At 46.1% G+C, this 25,625-nt stretch overlaps 1 protein-coding gene across 4 annotated transcripts in view; it reads left to right on the top strand.

Annotated features, from left to right (window-relative positions):
- ATRIP (ATR interacting protein) overlaps window positions 1-25,625 on the top strand; it is a 234,081-nt gene that overhangs the window by 122,778 nt on the left and 85,678 nt on the right. For all 4 annotated transcript variants that reach the window (XM_063940701.1, XM_063940698.1, XM_063940699.1 and 1 more), the window contains exons 7-9: window positions 9,786-9,866; window positions 10,794-10,920; window positions 17,454-18,110. In XM_063940701.1, the coding sequence (XP_063796771.1) occupies window positions 9,786-9,866; window positions 10,794-10,920; window positions 17,454-18,110 (865 nt within the window). The remainder of the gene's footprint in view (window positions 1-9,785; window positions 9,867-10,793; window positions 10,921-17,453; window positions 18,111-25,625) is intronic.

Genomic DNA, 25,625 nt, shown 5'->3' with positions numbered 1-25,625 from the left:
TCAATAACTGCAGACACAGTACGCACTGGGACGGGCGCCCAGCATCCTCTACGGACTAGGAGAAAAGGATTTACCGGTAGGTACTAAAATCCTATTTTCTCTTACGTCCTAGAGGATGCTGGGGACTCCAAAAGGACCATGGGGTCTATACCAAAGTTCCAGAACGGGCGGGAGAGTGCGGACGACTCTGCAGCACTGATTGCGCAAACATGAGGTCCCCATCATCCAGGGTATCAAACTTGTAGAGCTTAGCAAAGGTGCTCGAAACCCGACCAAGTAGCTGCTCGGCAAAGTTAACCCGCCGAAACACCTCGGGCATCCCCCCAAGAAGAGCCCATCATCCTAGTAGAGTGGGTCTCCCCCAACTCCGGTAACGGCAATCCAGCCGTAGAACTAGCACACCAAATCCTATCACAGATCCAGCGTGTAACAGACTGCAGAGACGCAGGCGCCCCAAGCACGCTGCGAGCATACTGGACAAACAGAGCCTCTGTTTCCCCAAACTGAGCCCAATTGGCTACATAAATCTTCAAAGGCCTGACTACATCGAGAGACATTGAATCAGCCAATACTGAAGTTACCACGGGCATTAAACTAGGCAGGAGTTTGATAAACCCCCAACAACCCTTTTCGGCAGAACTACTATCCGAGTTCTCAATTCGATCCACTTGGAAGCTCAAACAGGGGCTCCTGTGAGACAAAGCCGCTACTTCCGACAACCGCCTTGTGGTCGCCCAAAAAGAACAAAAGCATGACCACTCTCCAAGAGAGAAATTTTAACACAAGCTTTAATAAAGGTTCCAACCAGTGAGACACCACGTCAAGAGCCCACTGTGCCAATGGGGCACCAATGGAGGTTGGATGTGTAGTACTCCTTTCACGAAAGTCTGAACCTCCGGAAAGGTGGCCAATGCTTTTTTTTTTTTTTAAATTTACAAGGCCAAAACTGCCCTGAAACAGAGCCAAACTGTAGGCCTGCATCGACATCTGCTTGCAAAGAATGGAGAAGAACGACTCAGCTGAAATTCTGCCGTAGGAAGCTTCTTAGATATACACCAAGACACATATTTACGCCAAATACGGTGTTAAGGCTTCGCCGTAACTTCTTTTATAGCCTGAAGAAGTGCGGAAATGACCTCACTGGGAATACCCGATCGGACTAGGATATGATCTTGCTGTAACAGTTCCTCCCGTAGAGGAAAAGGCCAGGGATCTTCTATGAATAAATCTTGAAGCACTGGATACTAAGCCCTCCTTGGCTAGACCTGAACAATGAAGATCGCCGGAACCTCAGTTCTTCTTACGGTTATCACCTTCAGCAGAGTGAAAACGGAGGGGACACATAGACCGACTAAAAACACCCAAGGTGTCACGAGGGCGTTCACTGCTATAGATTGAGTGTCCCTTGACCTGGAACCATATCCCTGAGGTCTCTCGCTGAGGCAAGACGCCAACATGCTCAATTGAGGCACTCCTTGAAGACTCATCACTTCTGTAAAACTTCTCGAAGGCGACCGTATTTCTCCCGGATGGAGACCGCGTCTGCAGAGGAAATCTATTTCTCCGTCGTTTACGTCCGGAACTAAGGGGGTCATTCCGAGTTGTTCGCTCGTTATTTTTTTGTCGCAACGGAGCGATTAGTCGCTGTCAAAGTCGAAAAATATCATGATTCATATGCCTTGTATTAACCCCTAATGTGTGCGCATGCTGCTCGTCGCCTGGTCCCCCGTGCGTACACATCCCCACAGGTTTTGTAAGGGACGCTCCAGCGTCTCGTGCGCATGGAATGTGTAAATACGGCGGAGTTTGTGAGCTTGTAGCGTGCGACTCGATCGTGACATATTTAACCCAAATAGCGTATATTATAGTTAATATTCCCCTTAACAATGTCAGCAAGTATGGTAAGTTTAAAACTTCTTGGACAGAGAGATTCTCTTTGCATGCTGGGAGGGCTCAGACAAAGGTTGGAGGGTAGTTGTGCCTATGATAGTTGGGAGGGATTCGCATGTTCCTGCGCATGGTTATGCGCAGAGGTAGAGAATAAGATGGATTGTATTCAGAATTAAATTAGAAATAAGTGCAGGGTAAGTAAATGGAATTCAGTCATTTCTTTCCCACAGACTGAATACAATGGCCTTATTTACACTAAGCTTTGAGATTCTATGAAGAGGGCTTACACCTTTGTTTATGAATAGGACCATGTCTCTCTCTAGAATAATGAGTGCTGAGTTGTCAATTGTCTCAACTGAAGGTGGGGTAAACAAAGCCCAGAGACAGAGTTTGTTTGGAAGATCCAAAACAATAGCTTTCCACAATACAACCAGACAGAGAGGAATTTAGAATACTAACAAGTCCTAGCCATCGCCCACTTCTTGAACTAACCAATGATCCCCGGTGCAGTACATGTCCCACCCCCTAACCAATGGAAAGAGAGCACACAGTGTCTATTGTAGTATGTCTTGAGTTAGTAAATAAATATAGCTTGCAATAGGCTTGGTCACACAAGACTCTGCAAGGTTTTCACACTGAAGGCTGGAGCCCTGGTCCAGGACTGCGCTTGCGATTCATTCCCACGTGTGTAAGTTCTCTGTGGCCATTTCGTTACTCTGTATGTATGCAATTATTCTCTTTTAGCTAACCTATAAGTGTTTGCCATTTATTCCCTTTCTGTTTATTTGTATTTGCAATCGTTCGCTATTGTGTATATTTCTGTTTAGTTTTTCTGTTAGTTATTAATGTTAGGACTGTAGTGTATAAGCTGTAACTGTTTCTTTTCCCTTTTACTTACTAAAATCATTTAGTAAAGGTGTTGGAACCTTAGCAAGGAGTGTGTGTTTTACTAGTTATTATATAGGGTTTCTGAGCGTCATAATCGCTCCAACAGCTTTCATATGATAAGGGTTAATCAGTGTTACATTGTGGTAATATTACAGTAATAAGGTTTACAGCACAAGCATACCCTTATAGTGTGTTGATAACAAGGTTTTCTGTGTGTAATTCAGTGAGCGTCAGCGCCGCTCGTATCCCGCTGTCGCGGTACAGCGTCTGCTACGCCAACAGCGTAGCATTACGGTACTCGAGCCGCCTATAGCGTGCTCGATACTAAGCGTAAGCTGTGAGCGAACGTGCCGCTCGTGCGTCTCGACCACGGCCTAGCGTCCGCTACGCTAAGTGCGTACCATTACGGCATCTTGTGCGCCTATTGCGTACATTGTCTTTAATAAGTATATAGCTAAGGTTCAAGGTAAATATTTGACTATAACATCGCTAATGCGCATGCGCAATGTCCGCAGTGTGACTGCGCCAAGTAAATTTGCTATGCAGTTAGGTATTTTACTCACGGCATTACAAGGCTTTTTCTTCGTTCTGGTGATCGTAATGTGATTGACAGGAAGTGGGTGTTTCTGGGCGGAAACTGGCCATTTTATGGGTGTGTGCGAAAAAACGCTACCGTTTCTGGGAAAAACGCGGGAGTGGCTGGAGAAACGGAGGAGTGTCTGGCCGAACGCTGGGTGTGTTTGTGACGTCAAACCAGGAACGAAACTGACTGAACTGATCGCAGTTGCCGAGTAAGTCTCGAGCTACTCAGAAACTGCTAAGAAGTGTCTATTCGCAATTCTGCTAATCTTTCGTTCGCAATTTTACTATGCTAAGATTCACTCCCAGTAGGCGGCGGCTTAGCGTGTGCAAAGCTGCTAAAAGCAGCTTGCGAGCGAACAACTCGGAATGAGGGCCTAAGACTTTACCAGTCTTTTCACCCAGCGGAAAAGTATTTCAGCTTCTGCCATTGCCGCTCTGATCCTTGTTCCGCCCTAGCGGCTTACTTACGCCACTGCTGTCAAGTCGTCCGACAGAAATAACATGGGCAGATCACGAAAAAAATGTTTGTGGAAACAGCTCTTACTTCAAGAAAGCTTATTGTAGACAAACTTTGCAGCTTGACAGTTTCCTCTTGAAATACTTCCCATGCAAGGACTGCTCCCCAGTCTCAGCGAACTGCATACATGGACACCAGGATCTAATCCTGGATCCCGAACCTTCGTCCCTCTAGGAGGTGAGAACTGAGCAGACACCACAGGAGCGATATCCTGGCCATTAGAATTATATTCTGGTGCATGTGCCGGTGAGACCCAGACCACATTCCCAACAGGTCCCGTGAAAACCACTCTGGCATTTGACCTGCTCACCGAAAAGGCCTCTTGGGCTACACCCAACTTCTTCATCAACGGAACATATTGATGGAGCGGCACTGCAAACCTGAGCCGACCTAGGATCCTCAGCCCTCTTTCCGCAGGAAACCACAGAACCTCAACCGTTCAGTATCTACCTTAATACCACCTTCGACATCTGTGACAAAGGGAACAACAGCCTTTCCCTGTGTTGAAGAACAGTCAGAGAGAAACAACGATTTGCACCACTTGTTTCTTGACCTCGCCTCAAGCAGGCAAACATCTCATTACAGAATAACAATGGCTCTTACTATTGCAAGAAAACCATCATACAACCATCACTCCAGTGAAATGTCAAAGACAATCCTGGCTATTCCGCCAGGTAATCTGAATGCGTAGAACACCGTACGTAAAAAAAAATTTTTTTTTTACCGGGACAGGAGGACAAGGCCCTGACCTGACGCACCTCTGGTATGGCGTCGCGTACTACTTCCCCCTCCAGAGGGGAAACAGCAATATCCATTTGAAAATCAGTGAGGGGAAACATCTGTAACACCAGAATGTCCCCCTCTGGATTTTATAAGGAACTCACCGGTCCTAGTCCAGTCCTGGACTAATTGAAAGTAGTAACTGAGTCTTCACCGGAGCGGGGTCCCGCTCTATAGACTCTGCGACATGTGGTGTATGTGATAAAAACAGAAACAACCTCCTCTTCTGCGAACCTAACAAGGCTGCAGACCTCTTACCTGTTCACCTTCCACAGGCTGCACAGAAAAGGAGGGAAAAAAAAAAGAACTGTATCTAACCGTTTAAAATGACTGCATCCCACAAAAGAATGCGTCACCAACCGTTGTGAGCTAACTCCCGAAGTTAGACTTACCAGGAATATCCACCGAGATTGACTGAACTGAGGCATCCCCCCAAACAGCGGTACACCGTTCCAGGGAAAAACTCCAGTAACTCTCGGAGTCAGCCTCAGCAATCCCCCGGTCACACATCCTGCATTCAAACGACAGCCTGCCGCAATGTTATAGAGAAGAACCAACATAAGGAAGCTCCCATCTCTCTTTAGGGTAAATCTATCTGAAGACTTACCGAAACCAAACACTCTCTCATGTGCATGAAACGCAAGTAAGCCCACAGTATAGAATAAAATATCACTTAGCTTTCCTGTATACGATCCTTTGAGACAGGGCCCCGTGTCGACCAGGAGTTAACTTTCACAGTATTCTATCCGTGGCAGGAAAAGAATAAACCTTCGGACTCCCTGAGAGGATGTGATACCAACCCGTCACGACCGACCTAGAGCTTTGTCAACAGAGCGACCAGCACATGAAAAAGAATACTTTACTTCAGTCGACATTAGAAATCATAATGTAATACACAAATACACACGTATCCCCTATACATACATATATAACATACATATAAGTGGATTGTCTCGAACCGTAGGGTCCTTAGTGACAGTATTGTGTACTGTATGTGTATGACTGTGTGCTGACATGCCTCAGTTGTAGATCAGACAGGAAACCATATGGTCGACAGAAACCCTAGTATCTGTCGACAGCCTTTGTGAGCCTGCGGTGCGTGAGAGGTTCATGCTGGCGGGGGACGGAACACTGACTACCCTAAAGTATATATAGTATACACCTGAAACCAGTGTATAACATGCTGCCCAGGGCGCCCCCCCCCCCTGCGCCCTGCACCCTCATGAGCCGTCGGCGTGGGAGTCACTGGCGCGTCTGATGCGCTATGCTGGCGGGGTTATGGGACACGGTGCTCAGGCACCGAGAAAGCCTTTTAATGCCAGCCTTGTTTTGAAAAAATAAGTAACTTGCTGCCCAGGGCGCTCCCCCCCCAGCGCCCTGCACCCTGTGAGTGCATTGGTGTGTGGGAGCATGGAGCGCAGCGCGACCGCTGCGCTGTACCTCCGTTACTGAAGTCTTCTGCCGTCCTGAAGTCTTCTGTTCTTCTAATACTCACCCGGCTTCTGTCTTCTGGCTTCTGTGAGGGGGTTGACGGCGCGGCTCCGGGAACAAGCAGCTAGGCGCACCAAGTGATCGAATCCTCTGGAGCTAATGGTGTCCAGTAGCCGAGAAGCAGAGCCCTTGAACTAAGAAGAAGTAGGTCCTGCGTCTCCCCCCTCACTCCCCCGCTGCAGGGAGCCTGTAGCCAGCAGGTCTGCCTGAAAATAAAAAACCTGACATAAAGTCTTTCAGAGAAACTCAGTAGAGCTCCCCTAGTGTGTGACCCATCACTCCTGGGCACAAAATCTAACTGAGGTCTGGAGGAGGGGCATAGAGGGAGGAGCCAGTTCACACCCAGTTTAAGTCTTTATAGTGTGCCCAAGCTCCTGCGGATCTGTCTATACCCCATGGTCCTTTTGGAGTCCCCAGCATCCTCTAGGACGTAAGAGAAACTAAGATGTTAGTGAGTGTTAAGAAAGAAGCAAAAAGCTATGTTTTAAAAAGTGTTATAGGTAGTGTCACACTGGATGATATTTTAAACTATATCGCTCTTTTTTACCCTTCTGAATGACATAGTTTAATATATTGCCAGTGTGGCCAATGCAAACGATGAATGATGCTCACACCCGTGTGTCGTAAACTAGGTAGTCTGTCGTCTGTCCCTGCAGCTCAGTTCTGACTATATCATTGACGACACGGTGCATATCGTTCAGTTGTTCATGAAATCTCCCAGCGTGACCACTCTCTCGTTCATTATTGTTCATTTGGGAGTCCGGCAAGTTCAAGTGAAAATAATGAATGCTATCTTTCATGCCGTTCAGTGTGGCACTGCCTTTACAGGGGTGAAAGGTGTTGGGTAAAAATAATAATAATAATATAAAAGTGTAGTGTTAGTAAAAATATATTCAGAGTGTTAAAAAGTGCTAAATTAAATGTTATAGTGTTCCACGAGGTCCCCTAGGTGATGGTTGGTGTGCCATCAGGTGAGTTGGATTTTAATTTAGAGATTCCTTGCCGCGACGGGTGGCTTATCATATACACAGTTGAGTCACATTATTGTGACCACCTCCTACATTTACGTCAGAAGTACGAAGCCCATGAAGTAAGTTGTCTGTCATGCTCTGGCTTGGTGGGTATATAAGGAGTGCGATAAGCTGTCTGCACACACACAACTCATTGCTGTCATGGGTAAAAGGTTCGATTTATCGGAGTTGCAAAAAGGGATGATTATCAGCTTTTGGGCAAGGGTGACAGTATTTCTGGAACAGCACAGTTTGTGAACTGTTCGTGTGCTGCTGTGGTGAAGGTGTATCGTCACTGGACAAATGGCACCATTGCGTATAACCGTCGTGAACACTGCGGAGCACCACGTACCTTTGATGTAAAAGGCGAACGTTGGCTACGAATGTGTATGAGGGCCAACACACTACAGTGGAGTAGCTCACCGTCATAATCAACCTGGGGGCTACCAGACATTTGTCTAAAACGACAGTCCAGCACGGGTGTAGTACTGCTGACTGGCGGTCAGCTTACCGACGCCGGGATCCCGGCAGCATACCGACGCCGGGATCTCGGCGGGGAGGGGCGAGTGCAGCAAGCCCCTTGCAGGCTCGCCACGCTGCGTGCTCGGTGGCGACCTGCGGTCGCCACGGGTTCTATTCCCACTCTATGGGTGTCGTGGACACCCACGAGTGGAAATAGTCCCTGTTGGTCGGCATGCCGACCATCGGGTTAGTGAGCCGCCGGGCTGGTGGAGGAGGTCATGTGACTGTCGGCGGTCACATGAATACCACCCGTCCAGCACGTGTAGGTGCTATCTGTGTTGCACACGGTGGTTACTCCAGCTATTAGCTGGTGGTCACAATAATGTGACTCGACCGTGTATAACGTGCAGTTGAGTTACCGATTTGAATGCCTTGTAAACTATTACATGAATGAAGTACTTTGTAAAGAAGGGGATCTAAGGCTAAATCGGATTATAGAGATTATAGTATCCTTTAAGACAAGACAATTCATGATATTTGTAATTTTTGGAGCGGAGAATAGTGTATGTCTTTTTAAAAAAAATACTTTTAAGCATCAAAGTGTACAGAAGAAAATATACAAAACAAATGTGTATGTAAAGCATTCATTACAATAAACAAATTAAGTCATGCTTGTATAGATCTGGACTTTAGCTATAATGGAAAGGCAACAAACGCAATGTGTCATGATACTGTATCAAAGCAAGCATTCTCTGCTGAGGCATTCATAATTTCAGTGAAGGTTGCTGTCCCGGGTGCAGGCCTTGGAGTTTGGGGAAAAGAGGTATGAGGGGAATATAGAGGGAAAAGAGATGGGTAATGGTTAAAAGTGTAGGCCAACTAGGTAGGTAATGGGACAGGAGGGTCATCCAGTAACAACAGTGTCTCAAACCATGCTATGGTTCTAAAGCAGGTGTATATTTGTGGTTGAATCCTGGATGGTAGATGATATATAAAACTTTCCCAAAGGTCCAAAAATCCATTCAAAACGCAAAGTAAAGCTTTGAGAGGAAAATTCTCATTGTAGGAGGACATTCCTGTATCTAGCATTGCAAAATGCTTTTTCTAGCAGCAGCTAAAACTACCAGCAGACACCTTTCTCCTTTTGAGACCCGATAAGCCGGGTCTAATACCCCCAAAATCGCCCACTCGAGTCAGATGTGCATAGTTTTAATAATTGTGTACTGGTGTAAATATGCACTTGTTTCCAGAAAAGTTTAATAGGAGGACAGTCCCACATATTTGGAAAAGGAGGCCTCACCCTCACCACATTTGAAACAGGTGGTGGTTGTCGTTATGCCAATAGACATATAGGGGGGTATTCATATGTTTGAAAAGTCAGTTGGGAGTCTGTTTTTTCCTATCCGAATTCCACCCATAGTGTTTGGGTGACACGAAGTGTATGTCTCTTTAAAATTAGGATAGTGTATCTGGTTCTTGTGTATGTTGGAACAAACTTGCCAGAGAAGGCACAGTATGACTTTGAGTGTAGATTTGTTTATTGCTGTTTTATTTCCTCCTCCTTAAACTTGGCATGTAATTGTTCTCTTTTGCAGTCTTAGGTTAGTCCCTGGGAAAGGGTGGGTTAGGGTTACGCTGGGGCGGTGTTGGTTTAGGCACCCCCAGGAGGAGATTTAGGCTTAGGCTATGGGGGGGGAAGTATGGTTAGGTTTAGGCTGCTGGGAGGAAGGGGGGTTAGGTTTAGGCACCTCCGGGGAGGGTTAGAGTTAGGCTTGTGGATAAGTGGGAGAGTAGGTTTAGGCTGCGGAAAGGGAGGGTTAGGAGGTCATTGTGGGAAGGTAAGTATACTTCGGGATTCTCAACATTGGGATGCTGCGATCCGTCTCCTGAGCGCCAGCATATCATACCCAACCAGTTTCTATTTATATTGCTGTTTTCTGTTGTCTTTCATGAAAACTAATACAAATTGCATGCATGTTATACATTAATGTATTGAATATGTACTTGTTTACATAATTATTTTTTATTTCAGTTGGTATAACTGAAATCTTTAATTTTAACTTTAATCACCGATACAGTTGAAGTTTGTTCTATTCTGAGTAATTTACCTTTTTTTTTTTTTTGGAACCCTGACTAATCCATTTGCCCTTATTCTGCCTTTGCAGAGCATGAAGCAGCAGATACCACAGCTAAGCAGGCAAAAATATTTTCCAGTTCATGGTATACGCAAAGGATGAACAGTCACGGTACGTAACAGACAACTCAGTAAAGAAAATAAATATAAACAATGCTTTTTGTATAGTAAGGGATGATTGCGCTGCGCTACCAAAAGTGCTCCTGTATTCTTGAGGTATGCGGTCTGTGCGACTTTTAGGTGTTGTGGTTCTTCCCTAATCCACTTCGTTTTGTTATGTTAGTTTATTGTACCCAAGTTTGACTAGTTCCTCTAACATTAGTTCAGTGTATGTAGACTGATATGTCCTTCCATACTGGTCTTACTCTTCTATTTGCTTAAAAATACAGTTATCCAGTACAGTTATGTAATTAGCACATGTACAAGTACTTTTATTTATCTTTGTAATAAAGGAACTTAGGAACTAGGAACAAAGTTCTAAAAATCACTGTTGTTTTGTATCAAGTATGTTTTTTTCCAGGACTGCTCAGTTTATACTAATGTCATCTGCTAGATAGGGGTGTGGATCATGGGGTTAACGGTAATTAGGTCGACACCTGAAATTAGGTCGACACGGTCATTAGGTCGACATGGGTTTTTTATATCTTTGTTTGGTGTTGTTTTCTTTGTAAAGTGACCGGTAACCCCTATTAGTGCACCGTATCTCCTCGCATGTCTCGCTTCGCTTGCCATGCTTCGCGCAAGGTGCCTCGCTGCGCTCGGAACATGTTACTATGCCCAATCATAGTCCACGTTGATCGTAAAGTATGAAAAAGTTCAAAAAATAATAAAATGTTTTGAAAAACTCATGTCGACCTTTTCATGTGTCAACCTAGTGACCATGTTGGCCCAATGCATGTTGACCAATAGTGGTCAACCTAATGAGTGTTGACCTAAGTGCTGTCGGCCTAAAGACCGGATACTGCTAGATAGACGGGATTGTGCTGATGTAAAGATTAATCTCTTTCTCTTTTATTCTTTTTTCTATTACCTTTTCCAGGTTCAGTTCTGTTAAATACTTTGATGCAGCAGTCGGACCCGCTAGGTCTTCCCGGTCTGTGCCACCTTCTCAGCTGCAACTTGGATGTTCTCCCAGGTTCACCTGTACACAGAGCCCACTCAAGCAAGTGAGCAGATTTCACTGTTAGCCTTCAATTGTGGGAAATATTTAGGTTGACCAATTATCTGCTGGAAAACCCAGCATACTGGTTTCTTGCCTATGTAAGAAAAGTCAAGATTTTTTTTCCAGGCCTATAGTGCAATAGGAAAGGTTTGGTTATATCCCGAGCAGCCTATGATTTATTATACGCCCTTGACAAGGCTACATTTGCACCAACTATTTTAGAAGTCAGATTTGTATTATTAAAAGTCTGTACCCCTTCTTGTCCTTGGCTATGGTCGCCAAAGCCTATTTTCTGTATTGCCAACTGCACACTAGTACTTGGAGGCCATTCCCATTACTCGGCTCACAACACAAGTAAGTGGGGCTATATACCACATTTACGGTACCTACGGACTTGATGAGTTTTTTGTTTGCAGCCCTATAGGGCTGCATACAAAAATATGCAAGATCGGGCTGTGAGGAGGGGTAAGTTGTAGTGCTGTTGGCAGTGTTTTCACACTGTTGACGCGGCAGCTCGTCCCCCTTGCACCTAATAGAATTGACCCCTTGGAGTCACAGTAAAATAATAAAAGCATTGGGGTACCAATTGGACATGCACTGGTTATTGTGTGAAAGATGGCATATTCAGTCCAATAGAATACAGTCATCTGGCATCAGGAAACCTCTTTATTTTATACTGCATGTATGCTTTCATAAGATTTAACAATAGAATTATAATGTTTTTAATAAGTTGCCATGTATCCGCTTTTGTGATAGCCTATGCTAGATGAACAGCCTACATGGGGGTTTTGTTATATTTAAGAATTTATAAAGGATAATAATAAATGTTAAAATGTTTCTTCACAGCTGTTCACCCAGTAAAGGGTTCTGCATTGTAGCCTGCTTAGTATGCTTCACAGCTTGTGGGCAGCACGATCTCCCCTCAGCCAGACCAGTGACAAGCCCTGGTAGTATTTATGGAAACAGTAATAAGTATGAATGTTACATAGGTGTATACACAAGTTGCACCCAGAGCAACCTACCTCCCTGGTTTGGCAGTGTTGGCAAGCGGGGCCTCCCACTCTATGAAGTACTGGCTGTGCCATGTTCCCAGTTATATCTTTGTAAACATGGTGCAAAAAAGCAAAAACTTTAGCACTGTGCCACAGCCCTTGCTCTCTTCTGTCTATGCATCATCTTCCCAAATACTGCTGGCTAACAGGAGATGGGGGTCACTGCATAGGGGCCACACTGGGCGTTTCTTCGCCCCTGCTAAGTCATACAAGTGGATCAGAGTCTTTCCATTGTTAACTTTCCTCTGTGGAGAGCAGAATTTACACAGTGCAACCAATTTTCAGCTAAAAAGTATCATGCTCACCTGAATGGCTCAGTATGACACGCTGGGTGACCCAGGCCACACTGGTACAACAACAAATCTGCACAGAGAAAGTCAGGCTTCAGTAATCGACTTGTAACCAGGTGCAATGAAAGGTAAAGACACCATCTAGGTACACTATGGCCAAATTCTCAAAAAAAAGAAAGAAAAGCCAACACGTATTGAAAATATAGTATAACACTACAAAATTTTGATTATATGTTAAAATACTTTTACAGTAAAATTATTTAATTTGCTTCTCCTAAATAGGACATTTATGTATTTTCAAAACAGATTCCAATATAAAAAGAACTAACTAAAATATGTACAAGCTTTTTATAAGGTTACTGAACTCCAAGTTGACTTCTAATATTTGCTTCTTATTTCACGGTTTTATATTAAGGGAGAACATTGGGGCAGATGTATTAACCTGGAGAAGACATAAGGAAGTGATAAACCAGTGATATGTACAAGGTGATAAAGGCACCAGCCAATCAGCTCCAATATGTAAATTAACAGGTAGAAACTGATTGGCTGGTGCCTTTATCACCTTGCACATATCACTGGTTTATCACTTCCTTATGCCTTCTCCAGGTTAATACATCTGCCCCATTATTCCTTGTATGACACAAGCTTAAATTTGAAACAAAGCAGGTTGTTTGTATGTAGTGATCTGTAATTTCTGCTGCGGGGTACACTGGGCTCCACAAGGAATTACATCGGGGTGTAGAGTAGGATCTTGATCCGAGGCACCAACAGGCTCAAAGCTTTGACCTTCTTCCCAAGATGCACAGCGCTGCCTCCTATATCACCCCGCCTCCGTGCACAGAAGCTCAGTTTGTAGTTGGTGCCTGCAGTAACAGGTCACTTAACAGGGGGCTGCCTAAGGCAGCCTGATTCTTAGCTTTAGCTTCAACAGAAAAGAAGAGGACTTTACCAGGGCTGCAGCAGGCTGTGTCAGAAGACGTCCCTGCAGCAGCTCCATCACCCCCAGCGGACGCTGTATACTCCCGCGCCGAGGTTGCCGGGTCACCACAGCGGAGGCGCTGGCTTTTCTTCCTGTATCAGTCACACATACACCGCCGTCTCACGGATCGCGGGGCCGCTGTCAAGGGGGAGGTAAGGGGCTTCTGTGCCCACGCTGTACACAGCGATCCCGCGCAGCCGCTGGTGTGGACACAGATTACTGGGCTGCTGTTCCACTAGCCACCAGGGTGTTTTTATAGGGCACAGGTCAGGGGGGCACTTTTGTACCGTTACCCCCCCGCTTCTTATTACACGCCCGGTGTGGATGCCAGCAGGGGGAGTAGGCCGGACCTGAGGCCCCTCTCCCCAGCCCCAGCACGGCATTTCTGTAATGTTCCCGCCCTGGAGCTGCATATCTCTCTCCCTCACTCCTGATTTGGATTCCAGAAAAACCCTGGAGGTTCTTCCTTTCAAGGGAGACGTTCTCTTTGCAGAAGACCTCAATAAGATTGTGGTTGACCTGGCTACTGCTAAAACAGCCTGCCTACCTAGTACGGCTCCTTCCGCACAGAAGGCTAAAAGTACTTTCCCTCGGCCCATTCGTACTCCAGGTAAAGCAAAAGGTCAGGCGTACCCAAAGCAAGCCCGTGCTTCCAGACCGAAGCGTGCTTGGGCCTCCTGTCAGCCAGCTTCAAAAACTGATAAGCCTGCCGCATGACGGGGCGGGCCTCCCCCTGAGGGATCCCAGGGTGGGGGGCCGAGTTCTAGGTTTTACCCAGGAATGGTTGAAGACCACTTCGGATACCTGGGTGAGGGAAGTCGTTGCTCGAGGTTACGCCATACCCTTCAAGAATCGCCCCCCTCATCGATTTTGCCTGACAGATGTGCCTCTGGATTCGGCAAAAGCAAACACGTTGCACTCAGTGGTATGTTCCCTTCTGTCCACAGGAGTGGTGGTACATGTTCCTCTGACTCAGAGGGGCGAGGGGTTATATTCACCGCTGTTTCTAGTCCCGAAACCGAACGGGTCCTCGCGGCCCATTCTCTATCTGAAGTCCTTGAACAAGCATGTGCGAATTTCCAAGTTCCGTATGGAAACGCTGTGCTCTATTGTTCTGGCCATGGAGACTGGGGACTATATGGTCTCCCTGGACATACAGGATGCCTACCTACATATTCCTATTGCGGTATCTCATCAGCAGTACCTGCGGTTTGCAGTGGGCAACCTTCATTACCAATTTTGGGAATTACCTTTTGGTTTGACAACAGTTCTGCGAGTCTTCACCAAGGTTATGGTGGTCATGACGGCCATGCTATGCCGTCAAGGGGTCAGGATACTACCTTACCTAGACGATTTGTTGATCCTGACGAGTTCCCCAGAACTTCTCCTACGTCATCTCGATTTGACAATTTAGTGCATGAAAGCCCACGGATGGCTGATCAACTGGAAGAAATCCTCCCTGGTTCCGGCTCGGAGCATGTTACACCTGGGAGCGTTATTGGACACCCACAACCAGCGGTTGTTCCTGTCTCAGGAGAAAGTCCTGAAGCTTCAGGACAAGATCCGATGCTTCCTCTCCCGTCCGCAAGTGTCGATTCATTCGGCGATGCAAGTGCTAGGTCTCATGGTGTCGGCTTTCGACATGGTGGAGTATGCTCAATTCCATTCTCGCCCTCTGCAGAAGTTGATTCTGTCCAAGTGGGACGGCCTGCCTCACCGGAACAGATCTCACATGATCTCACTATCTCCGGAGGTCCGTCTGTCACTGAGCTGGTGGCTTCAGGACCGACGTATGAGCAGGGGCCGTCCTTTCTGGATATCCAACTGGGTCCTGCTGATGACGAATGCCAGTCTGAGAGGTTGGGGCACGGTGTTGGAACAACACTCTCTCCAGGGTCGGTGGACCAAGGAGGAGTCTCTACTCCCGATACACATTCTGGAACTGCGGGCAGTGTTCAATGCGTTGACAATGGCCCAGCATCTGATATAGAACAGACCTGTTCAAGTACAATCGGACAACGCCACCATCGTGGCGTACATCAATCATCAGGGCGGCGCTCGAAGCCGCATGGCAATGGGGGAAGTATCAAGGATTCTTCAGTGGGCAGAACGCCATCTGCCAGCCATATCAGCAGTTTTCATTCCGGGTGTTCTGAACTGGGAGGTGGACTATCTCAGTCGTCAGGAAGTGCACGCCGGAGAATGGAGCCTACATCCGGAGGTGTTTCACCTTCTCGTGGACAAGTGGGGTCTCCCAGATGTGGACCTGATGGCGTCTCGACACAATTACAAGGTTCCGGTCTTCGGAGCAAGGACAAGGGATCCTCAAGCAGCGGTCGTGGATGCTCTATCAATTCCGTGGAACTTTCGGCTGCCGTATGTGTTCCCCCCGGTGTCCCTCCTGCCCAGAGTAATACGGAAGTTCAAGCAAGAAGGAGGAAACCTACTTCTGGTCGCTCCAGCGTGGCCCAGGCGGCACTGGTTCTCCGATCTCCAGGGCCTCTCGTTGGATCGTTCCCTTCTACTTCCACAATGACCAGACCACCTCGTTCAGGGCCCTTGTGTTTACCAGGATTTGGCCCGTCTGGCTTTGACGGCATGGCTCTTGAAGCTTCCGTCCTGAGGGCCAAGGGTTTTCCTGAGGCGGTCGTTCAAACTATGTTGAAGGCCCGTAAGCCGGCTTCTGCTTGGATATACCATAGGGACGGGAATGCTTACTTGGCCTTTCTACAACAAGGCCTGGATTTAGGCCTGCGTCTGGCCTCCCTCAAGGTTCATCTCTGCCTTGTCTGTTTGGTTTCAGAGAAAGATCGCTACCCTACCTGATGTCCATACATTCACTCAGGGTGTGCTGAGGATTCAGCCTCCTTATGTGCCACCTTTGGCCCCTTGGGATCTGTCGGTGGTCTTGGAGGCCTTACAAGAGTCTCAGTTTGAGCCTCTTACCTCTGCTGACCTTAAGTGGCTATCCCTTAAGGTGTTGTTTTTGCTGGCTATTGCTTCAGCTAGAAGGGTATTGGACTTGGGTGCCTTATCCTATAAGTCCCCCTATTTGATTTTTTACCATGACCGGGCGGTTCTTCGGACACGCCCAGGTTATGTACCCAAGGTGGTGTCTTCTTTACACCTTAACCAGGAGATTGTGGTTCCAGCCTTTAATTCTCCTGAGTTGTCTTCCAAAGAGCGGTCTTTGGATGTGGTACGGTCTCTCCGTATCTATGTGAAGAGAACTTCCTCCATTAGGAAATCCGATTCTCTTTTTGTGTTTGGTTTTCACAAACGTGGCTGGCCTGCTTCTAAGCAGACATTGGCCAGATGGATTAGAATGGTGATTGCACATGCTTATGTACAGGCTGGTCGTCCGGTTCCTGCTACCATCAAAGCCCATTCTACTCGGTCGGTTGGACCTTCTTGGGCGGCCTACCGTGGTGCGACCCTTGAACAATTGTGCAAGGCGGCTACGTGGTCCTCAGGGAACACGTTTATAAGGTTCTATGCCTTCGATACTGCCGCTTCCCAGGATTCTTCCTTTGGATGCTGGGTTCTTGTGTCCGCTACAGTGCGTCCCCTCCCGTGAGGAACTGCTTTGGGACATCCCCGATGTAATTCCTTGTGGAGCCCAGTGTACCCCGCAGCAGAAAACGAGATTTATGGTAAGAACTTACCGTTGTTAAATCTCTTTCTGCGAGGTACACTGGGCTCCACAAGGCGCCCACCCTGACGCACTTAGCTTTTTTGGGTTGGAATTGGCATAGCCGCTGACACCCTCTCCTGTGGTGAGTGTGTGGTGTAATTGGCTACGAGCAATTGTCGTCTCTGGTACCTGCTACTGCATTGGGCTGGTTAACGAAACTGAGCTCTTGTGCACAGAGGCGGGGTGATATAGGAGGCGGCGCTGTGCATCTTGGGAAGAAGCTCAAAATTTTGAGCCTGTTGGTGCCTCGGATCAAGATCCTACTGTACATCCCAATGTAATTCCTTGTGGAGCCCAGTGTACCTAGCAGAAAGAGATTTAACAACGGTAAGTTCTTACCATAAATCGCGTTATCCAGGTACGACTTACCTTCCCTGCCAGTTATACGTTCTATCAGGGAACAGTTTCAAGATGAGTAATGTCTCCGAATATAAGGATACAGTTTACAGGGTAGGCATGATTGTATTGTTGTCTGTCAATATTTTCTATTTTCAAACTAGTATATTTTTGTTTTTTATTAAGCACTTCTGGTTCATCCACTACCTTGTCTCCCAGTCGCTGCTTTGCCCTGAGAGATTCCCAGAAATTGGCCATCACTGGACTGAATTCAATTGCATTGGGTGAAGAAATCATACAGAAGAAAGAGACACAAAGCCAGAGTGTATACCTCCATCTCAACAAAATGTCTCGATTAGCAGGCGCTGTTCTCATACTGCCTCTTGTGGAGTGTCATATTGCTGCCTACTGCCAGGCCCTGCAGTCCCTGGAGAAATCGGGCGTGACTCTTTCTGATAAGTCTCTTTCTTCCTCCTCCACTGACAGGAGTTTGAGCTCTAGTGTTGAGGATACAGTCACCAGTCTTGCAGAACCTGCTCTGGCATCACTTAGAATCCTTTATCACCTTGTTTTTTACAGTCTAGACGTGGTCGAGACCCTACTGAAGAATACATCAGAGGGAGGGATCCCCTTGCCTCTCATTACAGAGGCTGGGCAAGGGTCTAGTACATTAAAACATGGAGAGACAGACAATGATGAACAGAACCTGCATCCTTTATTTAAAAAACTAATTTTGCTCTTGTCATCTACTGTTGTGACATACAAGAAGGATATTGTGCGAGAACATGTCCTCCAAGTCCTGGTGAAATTGGCAGAAAATTCTCCTAATGAATTGTTGTGCAGGTAACTTTATTTTTTTTCCTTCTTGTGTGGGTGAAAAATGTTTTAAGTACTTAGAATTCACCAAGGCAAATGCCGCTTAATCTATTTATGTGCCCCACACCAAATGCATGTTGACTGTTATAAAGCGCACTGGAAATGCTGATGGCAAAGGGATCATTATTTACACGGACAGCAGTGATAGAAAGCAATGTATTGGGGGGGCGACTTGAATTCTTCCATGCTGTCTTTTTTTTGTTTTTTACATTTTAATGCTGCCAGTGTGAAAACCACATGATATGAAAGGTACCTATGGCTGCAGCATTTTTAAAGTCATCATAAATCCCTTGCAGGGGCTTTGGGTCTTACCTAAAAGTTCCTTTCTCATAGACCTGGTAAAGATTGATTGTCATCACGCCAGCTATTCTTTGATCCCTTCTAGGCAAAGTACTGCAGGCCTTTTTACATGCTAGGAAATAGCGAACATTAAAATTGCTCTACTTTCCCCATTCTGGTACCCACAAACTTGTGTGATCACCAAAGAATAACCCTGCACTGCAGAAATCATTATGATATCCAGAGATAGGAGGGTATCTTTTCCATCCAGACTTCAGTAAACTCAGAGGCACCCTTATATGAAAGAGAATAGAGTCCCGCCTTTCAAGTGATGTTCCCCCTTGGTGCTTACTACTGTATTTGGTGGTCATCAGACAATATCCACCCACACTGTAGAAATATTAGTAGTGCCATCGGATGGTTGAGGCACTTACATTGCACAGTGTCCCCCATGCCAGTACCAGGTGCGGTATAGAAGAGCTACAGTATTTAGGTCAACACCAAATGTTCAACATGCACTATGTCGTCAGGTATATAAGTTTGACAGATAAAGGGTTGACAGTAGGTGAGGTCGACATAACGATGGTCGACACACGTTTTTTCAGCATTTTGGGTGAAATCTTGTATGTTTGGTAATATGTGGCCACCATCAGTAAACACGTATACCCTTGCGTGCTTGCTTTGGGTAGGTTGCTATTCCCAATCATAGTCCATGTGGATTGTAAATCAAGCACATGTTGGGAAGACGTTAAAAAAAACAAAAAGTTGTTTTTCTTGTTGGTGGTTAGAAGAAAATGCACACATCTGCTTTAGTTCACCTTATGGTAGTTTCCATAAAAACAAACTTTTTTGGCAATTTTGGGAAGCTTGTCTTTGCTGTTTAAGGAGAAATAAGCAAACTAATGCTGTTTGCTTGAAATTCAAAGACTTCTGAAAAAAAGTAGGATTTGTGTGTGTGTACTGCGTATTTATTGATTTTAATGTGGAATTTGATCAGCCCAAAAAGTGCCAAAGTAAGTTTGGCAATGAAGGCGTTAAAAGAGCTTGGTTATGGCAATCCCTTACCTAGGACATCAACATGTTATATGTTGGTAGCGATATGCGAGTGGGCGAAATCATAGTAGCTTATGTGAATATGGAGTACCAAACTCCTCCATACAGCTTACTATTCCCAATCATAGTCTGCATGGATAGTGAATCAAGCAAATGCTGGGAAAACGTAAAAAAATATATATGTGTGGTCATGGTATAAGCGAGGCATTACAGGCTTCTACTGGCCTAGGCAGTACGGTGATGTAATGGTTAGCATTACTGCCTCACAGCACTGAGGTTCTGGGTTCAATTCCCACCATGGCCCTGTGTGTAGTTTGTATATATTCTCCCCGTGCTTGTGTGGGTTTCCTCCAGGTACTCCTGTTTCCTCCCAAAATTCAAAAATATACTTGTAGGTTAATTGGTTCCCAACAAAATTAACACTTATGTGTGTGGTGTACATGTGGTAGTAAATTAGGGCCGATTCAATTGATTTTCTGCAGCCGCCACTAGATGGCGCCTGACGGGAGCAGCAATTCATTTCTTCTGTTTGGGCACTCAGCAGCCACGGAGGACACATATTTTCTCGCAGTCTTTTGAGATGCGAGTAAAATTGTGCAGTAAGCCGGCACTTTGGGAGTCCAAATGGGAGATTGGACGCCCAAAGCAGGACTTTAGACGTGAGTAAAACCTGTCTGTCTGAGCATGACATGCGTGATATGCATGTGTGCCCAAACGCAATTGAATAGTTACAATTGTTTGGGTGTCTAAACAGTTCCGTATTGAAAGGATTTTTAGACGCACAAAACAATTGATTCTGCCCCGATTTTAATTGGCCCCTACAGAAAATAATAAAACACATCGGTCCCCCCATGGTAAAAAGAAAAACACATTGGCATCCATAATACAAAAAAAAAATGGGTTGGATAGTGTATGTCCCTGGGTTGGTGGGGGTGGGGTACTGTGTCTAGGAGACTGACTCAGATGCTGACATAGGCAGACAGACAAACGCTGACACGCAGATGCTGACATACAGAAGGAGGGGGGGGGGGGCACAGTGTAAGCCACTGGATATCCAGCAGCTGTACCGTTTTATCCGGTACAGTACTGTGTTTTAACTTTTTTTTGTACCGCACAAACACCAGTGTACCAGGTTCTCTTTTCTGAGCTGCCTCGGATTTCTTAGCAGCGCTGCAGGACACGGACTCCCGCATCGCTGCTGCACAGTGACTGACAGGCGGCGGCGGCTCCCCTCCACATCCTTCTGTGCCTGTGAGCATAGGAGCTGGCTGGTCAGGTTTCTATGTTGTTCTATGTGAGGGCGGGATGTACTAAGTGACATCGCTGCGATGCTAATTGCATATGTATTTTCATATGCGATTACTATTGCGAAGGACAGCTCTTCCGATAAGAGCTGTCCTTCGTGATCTCCAGCGGGCCCAGAACTTCCAGGTTTATGACCCAGAAATAGTTCTGCACATGCGCAGAGTGACGGGGCATGCTGGGAGGGATCCAATCGGATCCCTTACATCAGCGCTGCTGTGAGAAGCCCATAGGCTTCTATGGGGTAACGCCAGTAACAAAAGCTGGCGCTGCCCTTCGCAGCGGTACCCCGGCAGCCAGCTTTTTAGTACATTCGGTAAATGCGGTAAAAGGCTTCCTTCCTTTCCTTATGGAGACAGTACAGAGAGGGAAGTCTAGGGCAGTACCATCGCCGGTCGCCAATGGGTCCAGTGAGCTCAAACATCTGACGCTCAAACACCAGATTGATAGCCCAAACAGCAGCGCCAGTTATCGTGCAGGACACTCCTTGGTGTTTGAGTGCCCAAACGCAGCGCCCAATAAATAACAATTAAATTGCACCCATCGGGGACGCTGGAATGGGCGCGAATGTCACGCAATCACTGGGTGACGTTAATAGACACCCATAAAAAACAATTGAATCGACCCCATAGACAGATGCTGACACACTGATGTCGACAGTGACAGACACACAGACAGATGCTGGCAAGCGCTGACACACAGATGCAGACACGGGTAGATGCCGAAGGATAAGTGGCCAACGTCTTCAGTTTGCACAGATTTGATCGCAATCTACAGATAGATGCCTGGGTGCAAGGAGCGGTATTTCTAAGGTTATATTTTGCCTTCTGGAACCATCCTCCTAAAAGGTTTCGGTCTCAGCCCATCTCGGGTAGAGGCGTAGGCGAGGGATTGGCATGAAGCAATTCAGAAATTTTTTTGTCAGGAATAGTCATTCCAGAAACCCATGCACAATCGGGGGGTTTATTCCCACCTGGGTCAAAAACAATCCCTCGTCCCATTATCAATTTCAAAAACAGAGAAATTTGGGTAACACGGTTCACGTGGAGGCAACTCCATAGTTGGATGGGGAGCCAAAATATTATATGGTATTCCTGGATAAGTCAGGAATCTTACCTTCAGGCTCCTATAACACTGTTCATTAGTATTATCTCAAGGTTTACCATCCTTCAGCAAAATTTCAGTTAGGCCTTACCCTTTGGGTTATCCTGACACAAATACAGGAAAGGTGCTGTGTCATCTACAACATACAAATAACTTGTCTGCAGAGGCACGGGTGGTTCATAAATGGGATCATCTCTGGTTCCATAACATAACTCACTGTGAGGCTATACTGAATTCGAGTTTGCAGGAAGTAGTTACCTCGGAACAAGATATCCAAGGCAAAGCTAGGAGAGTGGTTACAATGTCAAACAATACCAATTCATGCAGCAATGCGAATGATTGGTTTGATGGTTTTAACAATACACATGATGGAGTGGGCATAATTCCACTCAAAACTTTTTCAGCATCTCCTCCATCTATGGCCACATCACACTGGATATGTCCAATCTCAATGATGTTGGCAGTTAAGCAGTGTTGTACCTGGTTAAATTCTCCGAGTGCAAGACCATCTGTGAATACCAGGTGGTGTAGATGGGCCAGATGGACAGTACACAAACAAGTACGTGGTACTGGCAAAAAAAGGTAAGAAGTAGCCTGGGGGCTACAGACATTCCATCTAGATCAGAGGATACCTTTTTCTTTTTGTATATCTGGTGGGGAAATCCTGACAACAAATACAAGTCTTCACGGCTATGGGGACCATTATCCGGAAAATTATGAGTCCGGGGATTATGGACCACAGAAGAAAGGTGCCTGCTAATAAATCTGTTAGCACTTCAGGCCATATACTGGGTCCTGATTCAGGCACGGGACATTCCTAAAGGAAGATCGGTCCAGATCCGCAAGGACAAGGAAATGGCAGTAGTGTACATCAACTTTCAGAGAGGAACACGTAGATAAATAGCAAGAAAAGAGGTAAATCACATGCTAAAGTGTGTAGAACTCCATCTTCCAGCCTTGTCCGCAGGGTTTGTTCCGGGAGTCCTAAACTGAAGAGCTGATTTCTCAGTCGACACGTCATTCAGGTAAATGAATGGGCTTTTGCACCCTAAAGTCGTTTCAGACTCAGGTAGACAGATGGACTTGGCCAGAGTGGTGTCCCATCTGAACAACAAAAGCCATAATCGGGTCAGTAACAAAGGAAGTGATCTTTGTGGATGTCTTTTTAAGGGGAATTTTATTTCTCTTATGTGTTTCTCAAATCATCCTGCTACTCAGGATAGTGAGGAAAATACAACAAAGATGCTGGGATTCTAACAAGCCCCGGCTTGGCCCAGAAGGCGTTGGTACACGGATCCACAGAAAATGTTGAATACCTTTTCTGTTTCCTCTACGCCCAGACTAAGACAGGATCCTTGATTATCACAGATATCTGGATCAACTGTTTTGATGGCGTGGCTCTTGAAATCTATATACTGAGGTCCAGAGGATTCTCACAAATGCTCAGAGCAAGGAAAAACTTCCTTAACTTGTATTTATCACCAAATATGGCAAGCTTATATACATTGGTGCAATGAAAGGGGTATGGACCCGAAATCTTGCAGCGTTTCCAGGGTTTTAGCATTCCTTCAAACAGGAATAGATAAAGGTTTAGCGGTGGCTTCCTTGGAAATATAAGTGTCAGCATTGACTGTATGGTTCCAAAAGAAAATTGCCAAATTGCAGGATGTGCGCACTTTTTCCCAGGGAATGCTGCGCATTCAACCTTCCCTTTTTTCCTACTACAGGGTCAGGAAATCTAAATCTAGTCCTCAAAGCCTGTCAAGTTGCTCTGCTTAAACCACTAAGTGAAGTGGATTTTAAATGGTTGACAGCTAAAGTTCTCTTCAGCTGACTATGGCATCAGCTAGAAGAGTGTCGGATTTAGGAGTACTGTCATGTTAATCTCCTTTTCTGATGTTATCCAGATAAAGTAGTTCTCAGAGCTAGGTCTGGGTATCTTCCTAAGGGGTGATCTATATTCCACCTTAATGAAGATGATATAGTCCCGGTTTTTCATGAATCGCGATTTTCTGCGGGAGATGCGTCGCATTAGAAAGACAAATTCTCTTTTCATCCTCTACGGTTTTCACAAGAGGAGATGGCCTGCTACTAAACAGACGCTAGCAAGATGGCTTCGAATGACGATTTCAGAAGCATATTCTTAAGCTGATCTCCCTGTCCCGGCTAATGTCCCTGCTCACTTTACATGTAAGGAAAGTCTTTCATGGTTAGCACAATATTGTGCTTGAGCAGAACAGATATGTAAGGCAGCTACATGGCTTCCAATAAACACATTCAATCAGACATTATGCCTGGGATATCTTTGCCTCTCATGATGCTCAATTTGGGCGTAAGGTTCTCCTAATCAGGAGCATCCCCACCACTAAAAATTGCTTTGGGAAGTTCCAATGTTATCCTGTGGATAACCTGTGGACCCTGCCGGAGAAATACACGTTATGGAAAGAACTTACCGTTGATAACGGTATTTCTCCTAGGTCCACAGGTTTCCACCCTGATGCACCTGATTTGAGAATCTTTATACTCACTAAACTCTTCCCTTTTGCATGGAAGAGTGTGCATGTGTGTTCTCGCCTGAATGGGGTTCTACATAATGCTCCTGCCTAAATGCTTTGGAAACAACTGATTTGACTGAGTCAGTGGGCGGGATTATATGGCGAGCCCAGTGTATTCTGTGAGGCCAGAAAGCTTGTGATCGTTTGGTGCCAATCCGCTGTCGCTCCATCATATCCCATTGTTATCCTGTGGAAACCTGTGGACATAGGAGAAATACCGTTATCAACGGTAAGTTCTTACCATAGCGTATATGTCCTAGGTCATTGTTCCAGTTCCACCTCATCAGTGGAACAAAGGTTACTATTTGAACCTTTTCGTGGTACCAAAGCCGGATGGTTCGGTACGGCCAATTCTGGACTTAAAATCTTTGAACCCTTATCCCAGGGAGTTCAAATTCAAGATGGAGTCTCTGAGAGCTGTCATCTCAGGACTGACGGAGGGGGAGTTCCTGGTGTCCCTGGACATAAAGGATGCGTACCTCCACATTCCCATTTGGTCACCGCATCAGTCATATCTGAGGTTTGCGCTGTTAGACGATCACTATCAGTTTCAGGCACTGCCGTTTGGTCTCTCCGTGGCACCGAGGGTCTTCACCAAGGTTATGGCAGAGATGATGGTTCTCCGCAAGCAAGGGGTGAACATAATTCCGTATCTGGACGATCTCCTGATCAAGGCGTCGTCCAGGGAGAAGTTAAGATCCATTGCTCTCACGACACAACTGCTCAAGGAGCACGGTTGGATCCTGAACCTTCCAAAGTCTCATCTGGAGCCGACAAGGAGGCTAGGCTGTCATTCCTGGGGATGATCCTAGACATGGAAGTGCAGAGGGTGTTTCTACCGGTGGATAAAGCATTGGTGCTTCAAACAATGGTCCGGAATGTCTTGAAGCCTGCCCGGGTATCGGTTCATCAGTGCATCCGCCTTCTGGGGAAGATGGTTGCCTCCTACAAGGCTCTGCAGTACGGAAGGTTTCATGCTCGATCCTTTCAGCTGGATCTCTTGGACCAGTGGTCGGGATCTCACCTACATATGCACCAGAGGATACGTCTGTCACTGAAAGCCAGGATTTCGCTCCTCTGGTGGCTACAACTACCACACATTCTGGAAGGCCGAAGGTTTGGAGTTCAGGACTGGATCCTTCTAACCACAGATGCAAGTCTAAGAGGTTAGGGAGCAGTCGCTCAGGGG

Source organism: Pseudophryne corroboree, chromosome 9 (assembly GCF_028390025.1).
Source record: "Pseudophryne corroboree isolate aPseCor3 chromosome 9, aPseCor3.hap2, whole genome shotgun sequence".
Lineage (NCBI taxonomy): Eukaryota > Metazoa > Chordata > Amphibia > Anura > Myobatrachidae > Pseudophryne > Pseudophryne corroboree.
The sequence above is the reverse complement of the archived record's forward strand: the minus strand, read 5'-3'. Positions and strand labels throughout refer to the sequence as shown.